Source organism: Aythya marila (genome assembly GCF_965140915.1).
Source record: "Aythya marila genome assembly, chromosome: 1".
Classification (NCBI taxonomy): domain Eukaryota; kingdom Metazoa; phylum Chordata; class Aves; order Anseriformes; family Anatidae; genus Aythya; species Aythya marila.
Genome location: NC_139042.1, coordinates 176,107,098 through 176,129,671, shown reverse-complemented (window position 1 = coordinate 176,129,671; position 22,574 = coordinate 176,107,098). Strand labels below are relative to the sequence as shown.

Below are 22,574 nucleotides of genomic sequence, written 5' to 3'. Positions count from 1 at the left end.
GATATATTAGAGTGATAGCATTAGAAAGCTGAACTGTTGAGGTTTCAGATGCTCATTGGAAGGCCCATGTTGCTGATAATTTTATTCAACTTCTGTTTTTTTATTTTCCTTTTGAGTGTGGAGATGATCTGACTTTTGCCGTCAGTGCCTTCTTAATTTTTTTTTAACATTTTCTTTTAAACCCTTATTTTCTGTCAAAACCATTGTAAACTTGTTAAGAAAGATTGGAAGAAAGCCTCTTACTTCAAGTTAGTTGTGTCCCACCTACGTGGGACATGCCTGGACTTATTTCAGGCATGCTTCTAATTGCCTTTGAAAATCTTTTGGCCTAATACTTGTTTTTAGGTAGACATGGGTTCTCTCTGTAACCCTGCTTTTTCACAGTGCTCTCCTCCCAGTATTTTATTTACTGTCATGCTGACTTTTTTCCCCTCTGCTCTTACACTTCTGATGTTTCGTGTTGCCAGTAGAGGTCTAATCAGTATTTTCAGCCTGCCCCAAGTATGGGGAGAGGAGGAGAAGGCTGCTTTTGTCCCAAACTCAGTTTTCTCTAGCCTCCTTCCTGTCTAGTTAGGAGATGGCAGATAGGTTTGCAGCACTGTCAAATATGGCCTTTAAGGGTTGGAAAAAAAAGCTTCATTGTGTCTCTTTGTTCCTGTCCTCAAGGCAGCAATGGCTCACTGTTGTGAAATTGGCCATGATATGTCTGCTGAATTTACAATTCCCTGAGGGCCCTTCCTAGGTCTTACTCTTACCAGATCATCCAAGATGTTTTCTGAGAGCTTTGCAAGGCGTAGGTGGGACAAAACTGGCCTACGTTTGCCAATTGCTGTGGTTTGTCACAGTAATAGTACAAAACCAGGCGTGTCCCAGTAGCATCAGAAAGAGCGCAGTTGTTTGCCCTTGGACTCCTGTTTGCATATGGCAAAATGTAGCCAGCTGGGTAAGAAAGCTGCACGTTTTTGGGACAAAAATGTAGATTCTGTGGAAGGTTGATAGCACGCACTGGAAAATTACAGACGGTGATGAAGTAGGTATTTCTAGCAGTGACGAAAATTGATGTCTCAAGTAAGTGTAAACAGACAAGAATTATGTACAAAATATTGCAGAATACTGAAGTGTTCTTCAGTATGTTAGTATTTTTAATGTGTTAATGTTCCTCAGGAAAGAAAAAAAAAGATTGACAAAGAAAACCCAGTTGTGCAAAAATCTGATGTTTAAGTGAGCTGTGTAATCTGCATAATGAAGAAAACCTTTTTGTATTACATCTGTTACACGAGCGTAGAGGAAGACGTAGTGCTGTGATAATCGGAGCAAAGCCAATTTTGGCAGCTGGCCACAGCAGAGCAGCTTGTGCTGCATTAATAGAATGGCTTCTGTGTGCGCTAAAGTGTCATCATTTAAGAAAATAAGGAATTTGCTTTAGGGAAAACAGTCACCTTTGACCAAAAATGAGGAAGAGGTTGATTAAATTAATGTAGCAGGGCATTATGGCTCATGATGTTGAAGAAATACCAACCACTTTTGGTGTACGTGCTAATAAAAAATAGCATCAGTGATAGTGGGGTTAGGTGTAACAAAAATAGTTACATATTTTTTTAATCTTTGTTTTAGAGCAACTTTACTGAGAGAGCAGGTAGATCTTAAGCTTTGATCTCTTGAATCCTCCTTAATGAAATATTCTCATATTGATCCTTTTGACACTTCGTGGTTGTTATTAAAGCTGTGCCCTGATTAGGTCACATCATTTAAGAAATTGAAGTTTTTTCTATAGAACCAGATGAAATGGGTTCAAGGTGATGGAAAAAGTGCTTTCCTCTCTCCAAGCATTTTTTTTTTTCTTCTGGTATTTTCACAAGCATCCTCACTTTATTTCAGTGGTCTCAGCTTAAAAACTGTGGTTTTAGTCTTCCCTATAAAATTGTTTTTCTGCCTTTCGTCATTACCAGCATTCTGGACAATGTACATTATAATTGATTCTGTCTGATTATTTTTTTCCATTCCTCAAATTGCAAAATCTCACGTCTGAGATTTTCCTTCCCTCTTCCCCTCTCCATTCTTTCTTTTCTTTCTGTTAATTTCTTGTCTGATATAATTGTGTATGTATTTTTTTTCCTTCAGTCTATTGACTTTTGTGGTGGCATATTCTGCCTTTTTTCCTTTTTTTTTGGTCAAAATGGTAGTGATAATGCTTGCCAGCTGCAGTATGGTCCCACAGCAGTGATGGAGGTGGCAGTGTGTTTCTCAGCCACGAAGCAACCAGCATGTCTGTGAATGCCAGTGCCTGCTGTCAATGTTATGTAGTGGGATGTTGGAGGTGGCTTAACTGGCAGAGCAGCGTGGTGTGAAAGCTTGCATCCTGCTTTAATGGCATTTTTCTGACGCGTTGCTTCTTGAACACTGTGTTCGGTTAACAATTTCAGTAACTGTTCCAGACGGCAGGGCACAGATGTTGCTGGATTGGCCAAAATGCAAACAGAAAAAGAAACCAACAGAAACCCAATCAAAACAAACAAACAAACAAAAAACAGCCCACAAAGCAAACAACATCCCTTAAAAACCACCAGGTACTGTCTTCATCCCGTTGCCAATGTCCCTTCTGGTCTGGAAGCCGAGTGAGGGTCTCCACCAAGGGCTGGTGTCCGCTTGTGTGCAGGAGGTGCTTTGGAGGTGGGGGCTGGCAGCACGGAGCATCCAGGCATAAAGCACCAGTGGTGAGGCATGGAGAGAAATGGTGCATGCAGCTCTGCTGCTGTAGTGATGGTTTTTGTCTTGCCCCCACTAATTCAGTCCCTTCCAGTGCATTTCAAGTACAGATGTGTTCGGTTACTGTCCTTGTAACTCTTGGCAAGGAAGAAGAGATCTGTGCAGGCAGGGAGGAGTTGGGTAGGGACAGATGGGGCACGGTCCAGTGTTGCGAGGACATTTGTTGTCGACGGAAGGAAGACACAGACGCTCAATATGAGTGATCAGTGAACTTCGATTTATTGGATAGCTCAGTCGTCTTTTATCTAATTCAATATAATTAGCTCATACATATTGCAAAAGCTAAGCTCATGATTGGTTAGTGCATTTCTTTATTTTATCAGCTAGTTTCTCACTCCCATCAACCGAAATAACACAGTTAGTACTTTCCCAGACCATCAACAGATATCATGTTCTTGTACCTGAAACCTCCCAGATCTTACGTACTTTCTCAGACTCATTTACGTACTTTCTCAGACTCATATGAGCTGCGTTCGATACTTTGTTAGCTCGCGACCTCCTAGTTGCTCAACATTCACATGACCTACTTCACTTAACCATTCCTCCACAGTCCAGGGGGCACGAGGAAGAGGGGACGCAGTCTGCCTGAGACATGTTGATGCCTGCCCAGCCCCTGGCATGTGGTTAAGCCTTTCGGTAAAGTCACCGAAGAAGAGAATGAAGAAAAGTTGATGTAGTTACTGTGAAACCGCCAGGAAAAGTGCTTCTGAGGGGTGCGCCCGACCAACAAATGCAACTGTTGTGAGCAACTGTTTCAGAATTAGCAGTTGTTTGTTGTGAGTAGACCATCTGAAGGACCCAGGACAACAGACCCTCCAGGCTTTACCCTTACCAAAACCAGTACCAGCCCAGCTCTGCTGGTTCAGTCAGCTTTTTATTTATACTCCTGCCTGCGTCAGACTACTCTTGTGTCTCGGTTATGGAGCACACGTAAGGTCAAGTTATAAATTGGGGCGTTTTAAGAAGATGCTCTGATCAGTTTCTATCAATCAATGCTGTTGGGAAGAGTCGAAGGCTCTGAAGGGCTTCCCACAATTCGGGAAAGAGCTTCTTAATGATTTGCTAAGCAACTGTTAAAGACAAAACCTGTGTTAAACCAAACTTTTCATTAACCTCTGGTCACATGCAGTGGAGTCTTATTTTTCTCTCATTATTAATATTAATGCAAACACAAAATGAACATAAAATTAATATTAATCATATTAATACTGAAAGACAATTAAATGAAAGTAAGTTAAGTGAATATATTAGATATATTCCTGAGTGTTTCTAAGAAAGCAGTTTTGATAATTTTCAATAACTTCTGCTAATAAATGGAAGAGAAACTGATACTGGAGGTAGTGAGTAAAAGATTGTGATAGGGAAATAAAACTCAAACGTTTTCAGGAAGTGTTGTACATATAGTAATTTGTCACAGATATTTTGTTGGTATTGTAAATTCTTATGTTCATGTTCTTTCTTGATCGAGTACAGTGAATACCCTTTACTAATTCAGACAGATTATGGGGGACGGGCAGTTGAAGGATTTATACTTTAAATGTCTGATTTACGTACATGAAATTTACATATGAGCTTGCTTGAATGCTTTTTTTTTTTTTTTTGCTAGTTTCAGTTTCTTTTCTATTTCTAGGTGATTGAATGGGTCTTCTGAGGCACAGTTGCTGAAACTAACAGAAAAGTGAGTATGCGAGTAATTGTTTTTCACAAAAATTTATAGCTGGCAGTGCTTACCTCTGATTACAGTTAATAAACCCTTTATCTTGTTGATTCTTGGCATCTAGAAGAATTGTTATTTTTATGTAGCCTCATAAGACCATTTCCAGTTAAGTATTTTTCTTTTATGAAGGTAGATAATGCTTTTTATTTCTCCTTTTGAATATGTCCTATTTCTTTTTCTTATGGATTATTTTAATAGCTAGAACCCCTTGTGAAAGGAAACATTAAGAAATGCAATTCTAGCAATTTCTTAACTAATTTCAGCTATATATATATATGTTATACGTTTTTTTTTTTAACCTTTACAATTATCTGAAAGGTTTCAGATCCTTGAGTTTGTGCTGTCTAATACAGCAGAGTCTCTTATAGTGATGGTTTATTTCCACATATTTTTAGTTATTAATCTTGACTTTGGAAGTCACCATTTTCTGAAAAAAGGAGTTTGTGTGTTTTGCTGGCTTAAAAAAAGAAAAATCTGCTTGTGAAGAGTACGTATCATTCATGTATTCAAAGCAGACCTTTGTGCTAGCTGAACGATGTGTCGTGTTTTATCCTGTTTCCAGAAGGTCAAGATGATGAAATAATTCAATCCAAATTATTATGTAGGAAAGTAGGAGCTCTGCAGTCTAATAAAGAGGAGTTGAACTCATTTTAAAAATACAAGTCTTTTTTTTTTTTTTTTTTTTTTTTTTAGCACAGAAATATCAGAATTGCTATAAGGTATGTGTGTATGAATTTACTTCTGAAGCTGGTATTTGCACCGTGTGTAAATCTCAGTAGGGTTGTTTATAGTACCTGCAAGTCCAGGATTGATGCTGAGCATACTTCACTAATTTCCAGTTCTTGCCCATGCTGAGTTATTTTGTGAAGAGTGCATAGCAGAGCTCCATATAAACTAAAACAAAAGTTTGTTACAGATCTTGCTCTTATTTACTACAGTTTCTGACTATTTGAAATTGTATCCCTCAACGCTTAAAGGCGGTTTATGTTGGCTGTTGGTACAGCAGAAGTTTTGAACAATATTGCCACCAGAATCTTGATTTCTAGTTGCCTTAAATTAATTACTTATTAATTATAACTAGATAGATTTACTTTTAAAAGGACCTCATTTTTTATTTTTTTTTAAAAGGCCTGTACAGAGCTTGTGTATAATTTATTACCTTGGGAGAAGCCAGAGAATCTGTCATTTCTATACTTACCACTTTTTCATCTATTCATAACAAGTCTGGTTTTGACTAGTTGAATTTTTATTGTCTTTAGTGGCATATCGGAGAGATGAAATGTGGTCTGAAGGGCGATATGACTATGAAAGAATTTCAAGAGAACGTCTTCCTCCGAGGATTCATCCAGATGTAAGTATACTATGTATACTGTGTTTCTTAAGTGTTATACTGTACAGTGACCTGTAACTTAAGGGCAGCATTTAGGGAGTTAATTCCTGGTAAACCTTCTCATCTTCCTCCTTGACCTCCAAGTTCAGTTCTTTCCTCATTTGTTTAAGTCAACAGTCTAGCAAATACATCTGTAAAGAGATTGTAGGAGGCCTACCAGTTTAAATCTTGTCATATTTTCAAATCTATTGAAAGTGGTTTAGAGTACTTACGTTTTGATAAAGTGATTTTTTTATCCAGTGTAATTATTTGTGTCATTAAACATAGGATTTTTCATAACTCATGGAAAAGCAAAGGCCATACTGTATTTTGTTTTTCTCCAGAAACTTGTTTGTATATTAATACATCTTTGAAGTGATTAAGGGTGGTTAAATGACTACTTGTAATGTTGTTCTTGTCACCAATGCATCTTTTTACTACTATGCTTAAGGCATAAAAGCAAATGATTATAGCAAATGTTGAAAATACACACTTGCTAAAGAAATTATTTTGTGGAGTCCTATCAAGAAAATGCTTGCCAAAAGGTGTAGATGGAAATCTTACTTTGTAGGCCTGGAGACTTCTCTCTGTTATGTCTGTAAAAACAAATGCAAAGGCTATGCTTATTCTTATGTGTAATAAGTTCAGAATGCTTTTAGAAAATATCTTTGCCAAAGAATCAGGTGAAATTCCTTTTTTTTTTACCCCTATGTCTGAAGTCTCTTCTTTAGACAAAACAGTTTGCAGTTTGGCCATTTTGAGCTATTGTGGTTTAAATAGAACTTTAAGGATACTTTTTAATGTTTCTGTCTACATGCAGTTAATTTAGCATGCTTTCTGGGTTCTCTCTGCTGTATTTTCAGCTTGTTTTCTAGAAAGCAAGCTACCACTGGTAACTAGTTATGCTGTTTTCTCCACTGATCAGTGTATTAGTGCTTGGCTGCTCTGAAATACTTTTAATGCTTTTCACAGGCAACAACAAAGTTTCTGCATTTTCAGTAAACTAGAAATCAGATAAGTTTGTACAGGCTATTTAGTCCACTGCTTCTCCCCTACATTTATCAGTAATAGAATATGAGGAAAGACAGAATATATTTTCACATTTTTTTTCTTTAAAATCAATATTTGGCTTGACTAACACATTGCTAATTCAATTTATCTATTTTGGCAGTGACATTTCTGAATTCCATTAATCTTTCGAGATGTCCAGGGAACAAAGTATGGCATATGCATTATGGAATTTTATTTTATAAGTTAAAATGTATGATGTAGTCTTCTGTATTGGACTTAGATGGCAAGGTTTTGTTAGCACGTGGGCTGCAGGGTTGGCCTGTAAGAGGAGGTACCAGGAGCTGCCCTGTGTCAGGTCAGAGCCAGCTTCCAGGCAGCTCCGAAAGGGACCCGACACTGGCCAGAGCTGAGCCAGTGAGTGACGCTGGGTGGGCCTCTGGAAGAGCAGATTTAGGAAAGGGAAGAAAAAAACAAACTGCTGTACAACAGCAGCTGGGAGAACAAGGAGTGTGAAAACGTTAGAGAAGCAGCCCTGCAGCCCCCCAGGTCAGTGTAGCAGGAGGTGCTGCAGGCAGGCAGCAGCAGTTCCTCTGAAGCCTGTGGAGAGGCCCCTGGTGGAGCAGGCTGTCCCCCTGCAGCCCATGGGTCCCACACGGAGCAGATCTCCACGCTGCAGCCCCCCCATGGGTGGAGGAGCCCCCGGTGGAGCAGGTGGATGTGGCCTGGAGGAGGCTGCGGCCCATGGAGAGCCCCCGCAGGAGCAGGGGGCCTGGGGGGAGCTGCCGCCCACCCATGGGGGACCCGTGCTGGAGCAGTTTGCTCCTGGGGGATGGACCCCGTGGTACAAAGCCATGTGGGAGCAGTTCTTGAAGAGCTGCTGCCTGTGGGCAGCCCCCGCAGGCTCAGTTTGGGAAGGACGGCATCCTGTGGGAGGGACCCCACGGGGAGCAGGGGCAGAGAGGGACCATGAAGGAGCAGCGGAGATGAAGCGCTAGGGACTGACCACAGCCCCCATTCCCCTGCGCCACTTGGCGATGGGGAGGAAGTGGAAGATGGTGGATGTGGAAGGTGTTTTCAGTTTGCTTTCAGTTCTCACTGCTCTAGTCTGTTATGAATAGGCAATGAATTACATTAATCTCCCTTACTGACTTATGCTGGGTCTGTTTTGCCCATGTCAGTAATCGGTGAGCAATCTCCCTGTCCTTACCTCAACCTAAGAGCTTTTTTTTTCTCCCACATTATATTTCCTCCTCTTGTTTTGCTGAGGTGGAGAAGCGAGAGGGCGGCGTAGTGGAGCTTAGCTACATATTGACGTGAAACCACCACATCTTTTTGATGCAAGAGTTAACCAGATACCTCAGCGCTGGCTTTATATTATATGAGTTTGGAAGTGGGAATAGAGAGACTATCAGAATAAGCTAATTTATTGCATCAGTACTATGCATCTGTACCAAAGCAGCACCCACAGTAGTTAGGCAAACCAAGATCCAATGTCACTTACTGGAAGAATATGAAGCTCCTCATACAACTCTGCTTGTTCAAGAGGATTAGCAGGCAGTTTCTGTCCATGCAACCCTGTGCCATTGTTTGTGTGTCCACGTGTAGAGGGCTGACCTAGCTTTATGCCAGGCAAGTAAAATGAAATTAATTTATTCCTCAATGTTATGAAAATCCTCGGCATTTGCTGGTAGCTTAGTATGTTGGAACTGAGACAAAGCATTGATACAGAATGAAGTACAGCTTGTTTGAGAGAGCAAGAGAAGTGTCCTAATCTAATCCTGGATGTTAATTATACATCACATTGTGGTAGAATTGTGGTAGGAGCACATGCTCTCAGATGCTGGTAAACAGTGAAAAGTTGTGGGTGCTTGGCACAATTAAGCAAAATGGGTGTGACTTGAACTGTCTAACTCCTGAATGTCGTTAACTGAGGTGGTAGGGACTACTGGGTGAGATTAAAGCACAGAGCCTTTTTTTTTTTTTTTTTTTTTTTTTTTAGCTTCAGAGCATATCTTTGTAAGACACCAAACAAAAAATGTATGTAGAGGATGCTTAACAAGGTAATGGTAGATCAGGCATTCTGGCAGCATAGGAATGTGTATATAGTCTATACTTTGCATCAGTATGGCTGTAGGCTGATTTTGGATTACCTTCTAGTAACCCTGATGGCTGGTCTCTGAAATCAGAGCAAATTTTTCCATTTTTGCTTCTTTTTTTCTTTTGCACGTTTAGTAGTTTGTGAACTAAATGCGTTTTCTGCAAAAGCTATTGATGCATTAGCTTGTGACTTATGCTGCTAGGAAAAAAAGCTAGTTTGAATGTCTCCCCCCTGACTGTACATGCTAATTGACATCTTTTGAATTATACCTTATTTTTAAGGCCAACAGAAAAGATACCTTGCTAAAAGAGGAAGACTTAAAAGACAAAGTCTTGCATTTCCATTTGCTTTTTATTTTCTTGATTCCTGAAAATTGAGTTTGTATCTTTTGTAATTGTACAACTTGTGCTTAATAAGCAAAGAATCCATTTAATGGGTAAATAGTGTATGACATTTTATGTGAAGGAAATGTCATACACTAGAAGGAAATTAATTTTGCGGTCTAGCAAAAAGCTATCCAAAACTTGCATTAAAAGAAAAACAGTGTTGTAACTCTCTGTCACATAAATCATTAGATCATGTGCTGCGTGGTATTGAGAAGATGCTTATCAAATCAGACTATGAAACAAGGATTGTCTTCACCCCAATTTCCACAGTGTAGAAAACTTTATGGATGTTAAGAAAATGAATAATTTTCAAATAGGCTCTTTGTTTTAGAGGCATTACAAATGTAACTTTCTTTATTGCATTCCTAAATTAATACAAAAGTTTCTGAGAAATATGAGTATCTCATGCTTAAAAAATGTAGCTGATGATGAAGTAGAGATTAACGTTACTGCTTTAAAATTTCAAAAGAAACTTAAACTGTGTTGAGAATTTTCTCTCTGTAATTAAACTTCCAATGCCTAAAGATTGCATCAGAATAGTGTCCAATTAAATACAAGTTATTCCACTGTCAGTCTGTTGTGACTTTTTCTGGTGTTCCCCTGTGCTTATTTCAGCTTTGAGATTATCACAGTCCACTGTCTAGAAATAACATGTTTTTACTCTTGTGTATTCACTATAGATTTCCAGATGTTAAAAACAAAATGATTTTGTTTTGTGGTTTAGGATGATTACCATCGAGTAGTAAACATCGTGCCCAAGAAACCACCACTGCTTGACAGACCTGGAGAAGGGAGTTACAGTCGGTATGACGATTACGGCCACGTTGAGTACAGGGACTACGAAGAGGGTCGCAGTTTTGCCCATGAACGAAGAAGTGGCCCACCACACCGAGGTGTACATAAGGTGATTCTTCTCCTGTGACTGTGATGTTTGTTGTCTTATGAAGGTTTGAATGCTGAACAATTAAAATATTTTTTTCAAACAGAACATTGCTGGTTTTGCTACTTCATGCTTTTATGCAGTTACTGTGCCTCCAAGACTCCTGTGATGATGTTGTAATAAGCGTTCGCTGCTTTTTGTGTTTCCTAGCTACTGTATGGGCTTGAAAGTGATCCTTTGTCCAGGTCTATGGGGAGCTCAGAGTCTGAACTGGGAAAACAGGAGTAGCTGGGAGTCCTGTGTAACATGGTGCAAAGTTACCTGGATGACAAGAAGAATGATAGCAAAAACTTTGTGTATAACAAGTGCTCGCACTTGGCCTGTTGAATGTTGTCTATCTAGCATTCTAATTTGCATAGTTGTTAACTTAGTTAAATTCTGCCATGATGCTGATTTTTTTTCAATAGCTACTCAAACACAAACTTTGTGGTCACTTTGAAAGGTCATTACTGTGAGTCCACCAATTGCAGATGTTTGAATTTCTGTAATTCCAAGCTAGTGACGAGAATTTATATTTCACTGAGGAAATTTATTTTTTAAAATCAGAGCCCCTCTATATGGTTTGGAAATTTTTGTCCCATACAAGGTACAAGGTGTTTTTTTTTTGGTATGTCATTTCAAAGTTTTTATCAATGATAGAGGCAGAAAATAGGAGTGGGGCCAAGTGGATAAACTGAGAGGAAGTCTTTCCGTGAACGATTAATACTCTCTTAGCTCACTAAATGCTTTGGTTCTGCACTAAATAAGTACCATTTGGAAACATTGTATTTGACATCTGTTGCTGAGATACACTTCAAACAACTGTCTCTGTATGCTTTGCAGGATGAATCAGGATACAGATGGCCAAGGGATGATCATTCTATAAGTCGTCAGCCTGAATACAGGTATTTTATAAAGCTTTACAGCACTGCCATGCATAGCAAGTTTTGGAGGCTGTCTGTTCCAGTCTCCTACTCAGAGCAATTTCTGTTTGAAACAGAATGATCAAGGCTTGTTCAGCTAAATTTTGAATTTTAAAACTATGCTGGGAAGTTCTTGTTTGTTTTTGTAGATATTGAATGTTGCTTAACTGCAAGGGTTCAAGTTCTCCTTCTTCTGAAAGGGTTCAAGGTTAGGTTCTGTCTTAGCATATTTGATTGAAACAGCATGTTAGCGATGTGCACATGCTGTTATTCTATCTGAGCTATTGGGATGTACCTAAATGACCTGCTCTGAATATCAATATGCTGCTCTTGCATCTGTTAGAAACCCACTGATTTATTTGGGTTTCCCATTATTTCCCTTAAAAACAGTTAAAAAGCTACTTTCCCATCTTTGCTGCCCCAGTCTGTTAAATGAAATACAAACTTTTTTATGTTGTAAATGTAATGTACACATGCATAGGGATATATAAATATGACTACATGTGGTAAAGAGGTTAAATAAGTGTTATATTTTTAATAATCTTTGTATTGTGGCGATAGTCTCACGAAAGCCTGTTCTAAGCCGTAGGTATATTCAGATCAGTCTCTCTTAGAATCTAGAAGATATGTGTGTACTTATGCTTAAATGCAGAAACAGAGAAGAGTTCCTGTTGTATAAATTTGTCAATCCGTAATTGACAGTTTATTCTTTAGAATTTTCCTTAATTAACCTTACTGTTTTATTTTGTACAGATAATGACATCAAAACTGTCATAACACTTACTGTGACTATGTAGAACATTTTTCTTTGTTATCAAAACAGTTTGTAGAGTAGAGCAGTGGAATGATAGGGATATGGGAAAGGCTGTTTGTTGAAGTGACATGATGGTGAAAAGTGTTTTCTAGTTGTATTGTTTTGAGATACAAATAAAATAAATGACACAGAAGTCTTTAATATTTATTTAGTAAGGGTAGGAGGTACAATGATAATAACTTTAAGATGCCTGGGATTGCAAGTAATTTAGTCCATCTACCTAGTCAGTCACACTTTTTGTATGACTTAGAGAATTCTTTCATCTGTCTAATGTTTGCTTCAGTGACTGCAGTACTTTGAGGCCAAATGGAAAGATAACTGAGCCATTTTAAAACTTGCTGAAGTGGATAGTGGATAATATGCAGGGCACCATATCCTTGTTCTGACCTTCCTGTTTCCTCAGCTGGACTGATGAGCAGGTATTAAAACAATAAATTAATTTCTGTGACCAACTTTTAGTCTGTACTTCAGGTTCCCATCTACGAAACGTGAGGAATAGGATTAAACAGTAGGGCGGTTAACATGTACATGTCCGCAGTGCAGTTTGATATGGGATTTTTTTTGATCTGATAAATAAGGACAGTGTTACACTCACGTTTTATGGACAAGGATGAAATTCACCATAAATATAAAGACAAGAATTAATTGTTAGTGTATATTTCCATTGTACAATGGAAATATTAGCAGTGTAATCTAAGAATCATTAGTAGTTCAAATGTAATTATTACAGGAAGAATAAGTCTATACAGAAGCTAAATAGTAACGGTTTTAGGTGTTGTTATTACATGCATACTTCTTAGTTCCTTAACCTTTCTTCACCTGCTCCTTTGTGTATGAATGATGGTGTTCAAACAGTGAATTGTCAGCATCTTCACTCCTTTGCAGGGAGGAGTTGATGGTGGTGGCTTAGGCTTCACTGTAAGGTGCACTTGGGATCACTTTGTCAATAGGGTTTTATATCTTTTTTTTTTTCTTTTTTCATTGGTCCACAGCACCACATTATAGCCAAATTTGTCATATATGTTGCCACATATATATTAATGTCCTGGCTTTGGCTGGGATAGAGTTAATTTTCTTCACAGTAGCTAGTATGGTGCTGTATTTTGGATTTAGGATGGAAATAATGGTGATAACACATGGCTGTTTAAATTGCTGCAGAGCAGGACATGCACGGATCAAGGACTTCATGCTTCTCATGCTGCCCTACCAGCAAGGAGGCTGGGGGTGCACAAGGAGCTAGGAGGGGATGCAGCCAGGACAGCTGACCCAAATGGACCAAAGGGATGTCCCGTACCATATGGGATAACTAAAGCTGGGGTAAAGGATGAGGTGGGGGCGTGCTCAGAGTGATGGGACTTGTGTTCCCAAGAACCCATTAGGCGTGGTGAGCCCTGCTTTCCTGCAGATGGCCGAACGCCTGCCTTTTTGTTACCCCTGAAACCAGTGTTGTTCATCTGACCATTTGTGAATACTTTGCAGCCCAGGAATCTCCAGTGCCAGGCCTGTGCTCCTGTCTCTTATCATCCCACAACTGTCTTTCTGAATGCCATGTCCTGTGTTTCCCCTTCTTAAGGTGTCTGCTGTTGTAGCAGGCCTGCATTTCTGCATGCTGCATCATCGTGTTAGTTGGAAATGTCTCCTCCTATGTAGAGTAACTCTTCCTTATTGCTGTCTGCTTAAAGCTATGTTTGTACCATTAAAGAAGAAAAAAATAAGGTAAACATGTTAGGTACAGACACCTGGTCAGTTAGAAAAATTGCTGTTAAAGCTTTGTATTCTGTAACACTTGGGTATGCTACAAGGGTCTGTGTGCACAGGACTTCTCTAAAAACTGTGTTCTTAGGGCTAGAAGCAACCGTAAACGGTTTTGAAAGGTAGTGTTCTACAGAAACCTGTGAAAAAAATCTTAAACCTTTACCTCTTACTTTACAACACAAGAAACAAGAAAAAGACCAAAAAAGAAGAAAAAAAAAAAAAAAGGTAGGGGGGGACACAAAACTGAGTTAATGCCAGGCAGCTTATTCTTACATAGAACAAGAGTGGCACCCAGTGGTCAAAAAGATTGTCTTAAATGCTTCGTGATTCCTGCCATTTAAAATGCAAGGATAAAATGTCAGCTCATTTTGCAGGCTTCAGAAACGTGGTAGTGGTAGTCCCAGCTTGTTCTTTATTAGGGGTTTCAGAGCGTCTGACTGTCACGCTGCTGTGCTATGGAAGAGCTCCGTGGTCGTATTTGCAGTTGAATGAAGCCTTATCGATTTATTACATCAATATGCTTTATGGCAGCAGTCTGCTTGTACAGAAGAGCATGGGAATAGTAAATACCCTTAAATGTCAAATTCTGTGATCAGACTGCTCAATACTTCCAGCGTTACGTGCTTGGTAATAGTTATGTGTTTTTCTCATATTGCACATACTGAGCTGTAGTGGGTCCCAACAGAGGAAGTCAAAGTACAGATCGTGGTATATTTTGTCTCGTGGTGAAAAAGGTAATTTGTGTTTCAAAGACACTCGCACTATAAAACTCAAGATTCAGAAATTATTGTATGGGGATGTGCTTTGGATGTGATAGAGATATTGTCTGTAAGTTTTTGTGGAGTATGTATAAATGGTGGTGTTTTTTTCATTTTTTTTCTCTTTGAGGTAGTAAAAGGAGATGTAAGATTACTTTAACCAGAAATACTTAAAAATAAAATTAAAAAAAAAAAAAGGCATGGAATGTGGGTAGGCCGTAGTACAAAGTGAGGTTTGTAAAACTAAAGACACTCAGGAGACTTGTAAAGTTAATGGGTTTTTGTAGTCAGTACTGTTACTAGGAATTCTAAAAAAGAATAGCTCTTTTATTGACAGAAATAATCAATTGGAGTTTTCTTGAGTATTTTTAAAAACTCATTCAGCAGCTAGAAGTGTGCTGTAAGAAACTGTCAGTATTACGTTTAGCATTTCCTCTTTAAGCATTCATCGTTCACACTTTCCTGCTTTGATTTCTTTAGCAGTTTAACTGTCAAAAAGTAGTTTCTGGTCTCTTGCTTTTTCTGTTTTTGTTCTCCCTCTCCTCTTCCTTTGAAGAAAAGCATTACTTGATATCCTCCCAAAGTAGAAGAGGCTGCTTGTTTGGAAAATCAAAAACCTTTATATGGTGGAGAGTTGGGGGGGGGGGGAGAAGGTGGAGTTTCCTATGTTAAAGAAACCATATGCTGTTGTTTTTTTTTAATTTTTATTCTTTCTTTGAGCTTCTTGCCTTTTCCTTAAATAAATAAAGAAAGAAGATGTGCTTGCTTGCTTTACAGTCATGCAGCTATGGCTTGGACTGTGATGTGTCAGCTCACCAGGAGCAATTCTCCACAAGTGACAAGAGGATTGCTAAGGGTCTTCAGCTTGGCTTAGCTGTATTTTTCTTCTTACCTTCTTCCTTCTTATCCAGTTATGCTCTGGTTTCTAAGCAGCTGCTCTTTGGCCCTTGTCTGCCACTGAGCAGAGCATTCCTGGTGCTTTTGCCCTTTTCTGGACTGTTCAGTCCTGTAGAGCCATTAGCCCCGTTTTCTACCATGCTCCATGAATTGTTCTCATGCTGATGTGACTTCTTCATGGTAATACCTTTTTTATATGTAAAGATAATGTGAAGGATCTGCTGGGCAGAGGCTTCAGAATGAGTTTCTAGCTCTCTTTCTCCTGGGCTCACCAGCAAGGGATTCTTACTGGATTTCTGAACTGCAGGAACTGATAAAAAATTTGGTAACCTGACAGTCACAATTTGGTTGGAAGTTGTGTGCCTCTTGGTACAAGCCTAGCTGGCACGTTTGAAGAATTGTACATCAAAGCAGAGTGTCGTAGTGTGCCGAGCAGAGAATTTTCTATTTGTGATGGCAGTTTTAATGTCTGGATCGCTGATGCTATGAGAATTGTGAAACTAGGAGAGGAGGAGAGATGAAATAACACGTGACTTGTTCGTACAGTTATCTTTTCCTGATGTTGATCACTCTTCTGGGGCTGGGTTATTACTTGTCTTTCGTGATATATCAAACTCATTTATTCAGAGCACTCAAAGGAGTTATTTGCATGCATGTCAGATCTTTGCAGAAGTATGCGGTGAAGAACTCCAGGGTTCCACTTCTTCTCTACAGCCCTCATAACAATGGATTTCACATGCGTGTACATTATTATAAAATGAGATGAGCTGTTCTGTCTGAAATGCTTTAGATTGCTAGCTGCTGTTTACTTTAATCACACCAAATTTTAATCCTTTAGAGCGTTCAGAATATTACTTAATTCTTTTTTTTTCAGCCACAGTGAGTTCATAGACTTCAAATATGCCAAAGTTGGCAACTTAAGATGGGTAAGACTCATAGAATCACAGAATCACAGAATTTCCTAGGTTGGAAGAGACCTCAAGATCATCGAGTCCAACCTCCAACCTAACGCTAACAGTCCCCACTAAACCATATCCCTAAGCTCTACATCTAAACGTCTTTTGAAGACTTCCAGGGATGGTGACTCCACCACTTCCCTGGGCAGCCTGTTCCAGTGCCTCACAACCCTTTCAGTGAAGAAGTTCTTCCTAACATCTAACCTAAAACTCCCCTGGCTCAACTTAAACCCATTCCCCCTCGTCCTGTCACCAGGCACGTGGGAGAACAGGCCAACCCCCACCTCGCTACAGCCTCCCTTGAGGTACCTATAGAGAGCGATAAGGTCACCCCTGAGCCTCCTCTTCTCCAGGCTGAACAAGCCCAGCTCCCTCAGCCGCTCCTCGTAGGACTTGTTCTCCAGGCCCCTCACCAGCTTCGCTGCCCTTCTCTGCACCCGCTCAAGCACCTCGATGTCCTTCTTGTAGCGAGGGGCCCAAAACTGAACACAGTACTCGAGGTGCGGCCTCACCAGAGCTGAGTACAGGGGGACGATCACCTCCCTAGCCCTGCTGGTCACGCTGTTCCTGATACAAGCCAGGATGCCGTTGGCCTTCTTGGCCACCTGAGCACACTGCTGGCTCATATTCAGCCGACTGTCCACCATCACTCCCAGGTCCTTCTCTGCCTGGCAGCTCTCCAACCATTCCTCTCCCAGTCTGTAGCTCTGCTTGGGGTTATTGCGCCCCAGGTGCAGGACCCGGCACTTGGCCTTGTTAAACTTCATGCAGTTGACCTCAGCCCATCGGTGCAGCCTATCCAGATCCTCCTGCAGAGCTTTCCTACCCTCAAGCAGATCGACACACGCACCTAACTTGGTGTCATCCAATTTCTCATCTTCAAAGAGAAATTGCAAAATAACGCACTTGTAAGTCTGAGCAATACAAGCATTAAATTTAAGACTTAAAATTATCTGAGTTCCAGATTTTCTGAAAATAAGGATTGCTCTATTTGTAGACAGAGCATTCTGCATCAGTAGTAATGGTGTTCCGTATCGTACAGAAGTGGCTCACACAGAAAATGGAGCATCTCCTCTCTGGTTGTTGTTATGAATATGTTTTCCTGTGTTAATGAAGGCAGCTTGCAACTTGAACTCCATCTTTTCTTTCATGTTTTCCATCTACTGTGTGAAATCAAGAAGTAATCCTAGTCCAGTACTTAATGTTAATGCATTTGTGTGCATAAAACAGATCTGCTGGATTGTACAAGGAATACTTAGTAATTAGTAGAAGTACTAAACAGCAACAAAAAAGTAATTTTGATGCTAGAAATGAAATAAAACTGTGGCAAAGGGTTGAAAACTCATTTTAGACAATTAGTGATCTCCGAACAACTGGGATTCATCAGTCAGTTCTGTATTGTGCTTTAGAAATCTTTTAAATCAGTGTCACTTTACCTTTCCTCTTTTTTTTTTTTTTCTTAACGTTAAGCTTCCATTTATCTCTGCAGAGTAGCACAGCATTACATAGCCCAGCTTTTGTAGACACAAACCTTCCCAGTGAGATTGTGTTTACTGAAGTTCATGGAGGAAATTGGTGGCGAAGTGGGAGTGCAGTACAGCAGTCACGTTCTGCTCTCTGCCGGAGCTGCTGTTCCTTTTGGTGACCCTCTCCCTGCAGGTGCAGTATACGATGATGGGATGTTCCAGAGGAGTGACCTAAAGCTTCTGCATTAAGAAAAAAACATGTTCTTGGGCAACAGTGGTCATTTTAAACCAAAACCCATGACGAGAGAATCTCCAGATAGCAGCTAAGGGTCACTGCCATTCTCTTAATAAAGCAGGATTTAATACTGAGGATTCTGTGAGAAGTTTTTTTCCAGATGTAGGCCTTGGCACTTACCTCTACATTATCAGCTTTCTATTACAGGAGGTAGCTTGCTGCTTTTTCCTCTGAAAGTATTCTTTAGTGAATGAAGTGGAACAGTGAAACTATTTAAATACTTTGTACTCATTTAGAGCAGCATATTGTATTGTGGGAGGTCCTCAGGCTTTGGATTTAGACTTTCTTGTAAAGTAAACCGATCTTTGTCCTGCACATAGGAGAGAACTTAACCAAAGGGATTTATGAGATGGTGCTAAAAATGTACATAAGTCCGTTGTTCTGCTGCAATATTTGACAAGTCTTAAGGGACGCCATACAAGGACCTCATTCTTTATTAAAAAACATGTGTGGAGGGAAATAAATATGGCAGCCACCCAAAGAAAATGGTCTTGCTTTTGACGGAGATTGATAAGTCGAGTTCTGATCATATTCATTAGCACATGCCTTTAAAAAAAAAAAAAAAAAAAAAAAAAGTAAAAATTTCTGCCAGAACATTCAAGCTCTCAGGCATTCACACAGCCTACCAGAGTAACTTGCACTTATTCATATCCCAAGTTCCAGTTTCCTCACAATAGGTCATTGTGGGAGGTTGGTTATACCTGTCTGCAACTCCAGGCAGGGACTTGTTTGTCAAAATCTACCTCAGAAGACCCATTGTGTTAGGCTGCTAGCTGAAGAATTTTACCTTAGCGTAGGATTTTTTGAGAGGGAGGAATTGATGTTTTTGGAACAAGATAATAGGTAATAGATAAGTTAAAAGGAGGTTCCAGTTTACAGCTCATATTTAATGACATTGCATTACACTACATATCTTACACAGCAGTCTTAACAGCTCAGTAGTTAAGATGTTTGGGATGTTTTCTGCTCTCAACACTGAGATGTTTTCTGCTTCACCATCTTTTTAGCTCTTTTGTGATGGGGACACCTTAGCATTTGTGGGCACTTAGCCAGAGCAGGGCAGTTTTAAAACACTGCATTTAATTAAGAAGTGTTTAGAACTGTGCACTACTGTGGGCCAGCACAGCTGAAAGGAGGAAGGTTTCAATTCAAACAAACCTGTCTGTTGGACAAGGTTTCAGTAGTAGAATTATTCTGCCCTCACCCTACAATGTAAAACTATGGGAAGAGGTAAAAAATCCTTGTATTTTAACTGGATGTTTTTGTGTGTTTCAGCTAATTGTGAGGTTATTCTGTAAGGTGAATGTTGCCTTTGCTATCAGCTATTAGAAATTGTTGATTGGTTGCTTTCAATTTTTAAATATTTTTATTTGAATAATTGTTGATTGCAATTTTTGTTAAAGACCTGTTTTCTTCTATTTCATTAAAGAATTTCTCAATCCAGTTGTGGGAGACGTTCTCTTTTAAAAATTACCCGTTGATAATCTTGTTCCTCTTCAGGGGACCTGAAGAACTCTGATTTAATTGCCTGTGCAATTTCCAGCTCAGGTTGAGGTGGTGGTGGGGTGTCAAACTTCCGTGTTATATGCGCTGTAATGATCATTTAGTTTCTTTTTCTTTCAATCATTTCTCCTGATGAGCTTCTGAGGTCAACTCCTGCTATTGAACCACGACCCTGTAAGCTCCTGTAGAAGTTTGAGCTGTGATTTTCCTCCTGGCTGGTGGGAGACTCCTTTGACTGGTATTGGTAGTAGGGAGGTCTGGCAGCTGTACTTAGGTTTGAAGTGAAGTCATGGGAGCTTCATTTTTTCTGATCAAAACACTTCAAGGTTTGTCGTGTATGGGAATTGTTAAATTAGCAGAGTTTCCCACCAGATGATTTTTTTTTTTTTTTTTTTTGCCAGACTTCTAAGTATACAACCTCTTGTGGTAGGTCTTACCCTTTATATGAAATTTAGGACAACTCTAAATCTTTGATTTAATTCCACCTGAGAGCCATAAGACAAAACCGTGTGAGCTTTTTTTTTTTTTTTTTTCAAAAAGCATTTTTACAAATAGGTGATTTCAGATGGATTCTGCACCTATGGTATTTCTTATACTTTAATGACAGTCCCTTGAAGTGTTTCAGTTACTTTTAAATACAGTCTCTAGGTTGTGACTCTAAGGCCTGACAAAATACTCTATGGACTAAAGACAGGTAGTCATAATCTTGTCAAAGAAAGTTTTGACGTGCTTAAAAACCCACTCTGAATTATTGCTGAATAAAGAACACCTAGGTAGTAAATTGTCCTGTAATTATTTAATTGACAGCCATTCAACACTCCAAAATTGGTAACAAAGAAGTTGCAGGTTCTCATTCTGGTGGTTCTCAGCTGCTATTGTGTTTACACAGCTTGCTTTTGATCTAAGGAAATGCTGTATTTTAAGGAACTAGGGCTTCTTGTGTGGACAGCTATTGCCCACTGTGGCTTTTGTAAGGTCCTACATCAGGATATGAAGTTGGTATTTACATTTTCAACAGTGTCTGTAGCTGTTTACCATAGCTATTAGTAACTATGCTATGACAAGGAAAAAATCAATAACGTGTTCAAATTCAGTTGCATTTTGAAATAGCAGTGATTTGCTACCTCAAACCAAGTCACCTTGCTGAATAAAGGATTTAAAAAAAATTTTTTTTTTTAGTCAGTGATGTTTACATACTGCTAATGAACTGTCAGGAGACCCTCTGCTTATGATGTACCTGTATGCTGCAAGATCCTGGGTAGCACCTCACTCAGAAGACTTTTTAAAACCAAGCCTGTCTGCTCTGGTTTTAAAGCTATCATTATAATCAGGTGGGAGATGGTGTGAAGCTAGCAAGTTAAAGCCCTGTTGGGAAATAATGAGGCAAACTCCCATGGATAGGACTTGATTATTCTGGAAGGGCTTCCTGACAAATGTGTTGAAAACCAGCCAGGAACTGAGAAACAGTGGGGAGGGAAGGAGGTGGGAGTCTCCCTTCGAGTCCAGACAGCTACTGCGAAGTTGGGCATCTAGCTCAGTCATTTTGAAGTCATTTCGACAACCAGCCAACAAATTGGCTTTATGAATGCAGTCATGTCTTTCTCAGGATGGGGGAAGTATTGTCACGGAGGAGTTGTACCTAATTTCTCTTAAGATAAATGCTTCATCTGATAGGTTCCATGGACTTATTTGTTATATTTGGTACAGACTAAATGTTCAGGGGAATTTAATTCCCAGTGAGAGAGGGTGGGAATGGCAGAAGGAGCTTTGCCTAGATGCTGTTTCTTTAGGTGAACACAAGCTGCCTTTTTTCCCCCCCTTAGAGTAAGCAATGAGATGTGTTGTAAATTTTAGTAGAGGAGGGTAAGCAAAAACAAATTTGGTGCTGCTGACAGTAGGGGCATCCTTTTGTTAAGGATTTTGCTGCAGAGAGAAAGTTCTTGGTAGAACATTTCCACCTGCTGCTCCCAATCTGTTACAATCTACGAATGAGGAAAAGCTCGTTAATAAAGCAACTCCATGATCTCATGCCACTGGTATTATTTCTAAAATGTGTTGATATTTTTGTATGCTAACAAGTTAATGTTAGTCTTGATGTCTATTCCTGATACATATTTGCATAACCATATAAGGTTCTTTCCCTTGTATGCAAAACTTTGTAATATTGGTTTTGAGTTGGTAATGAATGCTTTTGTCTAAGTGCAAGTGAATATTAATCTGTGACACTCAACAGTGCTGCTTCAGCCAGCTGGCTGAGTGTCTTTCTCTTCTGAAATTTGACAGAAGCGGTTGCACTGTGTTAACTGAAGTCCTTCTTTAACTATTGTAGTATGCCTGGCTATTTCCCTGAAATTGTTTGAGAGCAGGTTTATGCAGTTTGGAAGTAGAATGGGAAAGAAGGATATTTGAGTGCATTAACTCATCCTTCAGATCAATTCAGATCAAATTTGATGAGGTAGAAACTCAGTATGGGTTCTACAATTTTTGTTGTAGTACATGCATTTTTGGAAGAGTTTTGTACAAGGATTATCTAAGACAGGCAGAGGAGTATGTTAACAGAGGCGATTGAAGTTGAGATGATAATGAATTATTTTCTTCAAAAACTTTCTTCAGCTGCTGTTACTTTTATCCCTTAGTAACATGTCTCTGTTAAACAGTTTTCTGTTTAAAAAATTCTTTGAATCTATGTTAATTATTCAGTCAGAATACTGTGTTTTCAGTGTTGTTTAAATATGTGTACATCTTATTTTTAGGAAAATAAATTTATATATAAACACCTAGTCTTAGTGCTTCTAACTTTAGCTACTCTGAAGTTCTGCCAAGGAACCTCTGATTTATCATAAATAGATGTCATGAATGCAGTACAGAGACTGAGCCTTCCTACAGGAAAAATCTGTTTCCACAGTAGTTTAATCCTATATAGGTTTGTGCTGTTCCAGCT

General features: G+C 39.4%; 1 protein-coding gene across 7 annotated transcripts in view; it reads left to right on the top strand.

Annotated features, from left to right (window-relative positions):
• PPHLN1 (periphilin 1) overlaps positions 1-22,574 on the top strand; it is a 73,529-nt gene that overhangs the window by 1,183 nt on the left and 49,772 nt on the right. For 4 of the 7 annotated variants that reach the window (XM_082772141.1, XM_082772146.1, XM_082772140.1 and 1 more), the window contains 4 exons: positions 4,397-4,444; positions 5,743-5,834; positions 10,072-10,251; positions 11,110-11,171. In XM_082772141.1, the coding sequence (XP_082628267.1) occupies position 4,444; positions 5,743-5,834; positions 10,072-10,251; positions 11,110-11,171 (335 nt within the window). In that variant the 5' untranslated portion in view covers positions 4,397-4,443. Of the gene's footprint in view, positions 1-3,347; positions 3,403-3,487; positions 3,508-3,595; positions 3,697-4,396; positions 4,445-5,742; positions 5,835-10,071; positions 10,252-11,109; positions 11,172-22,574 lie in introns of those variants that run through there. The other 3 variants (XM_082772144.1, XM_082772145.1, XM_082772142.1) reach the window with 3 other exon arrangements.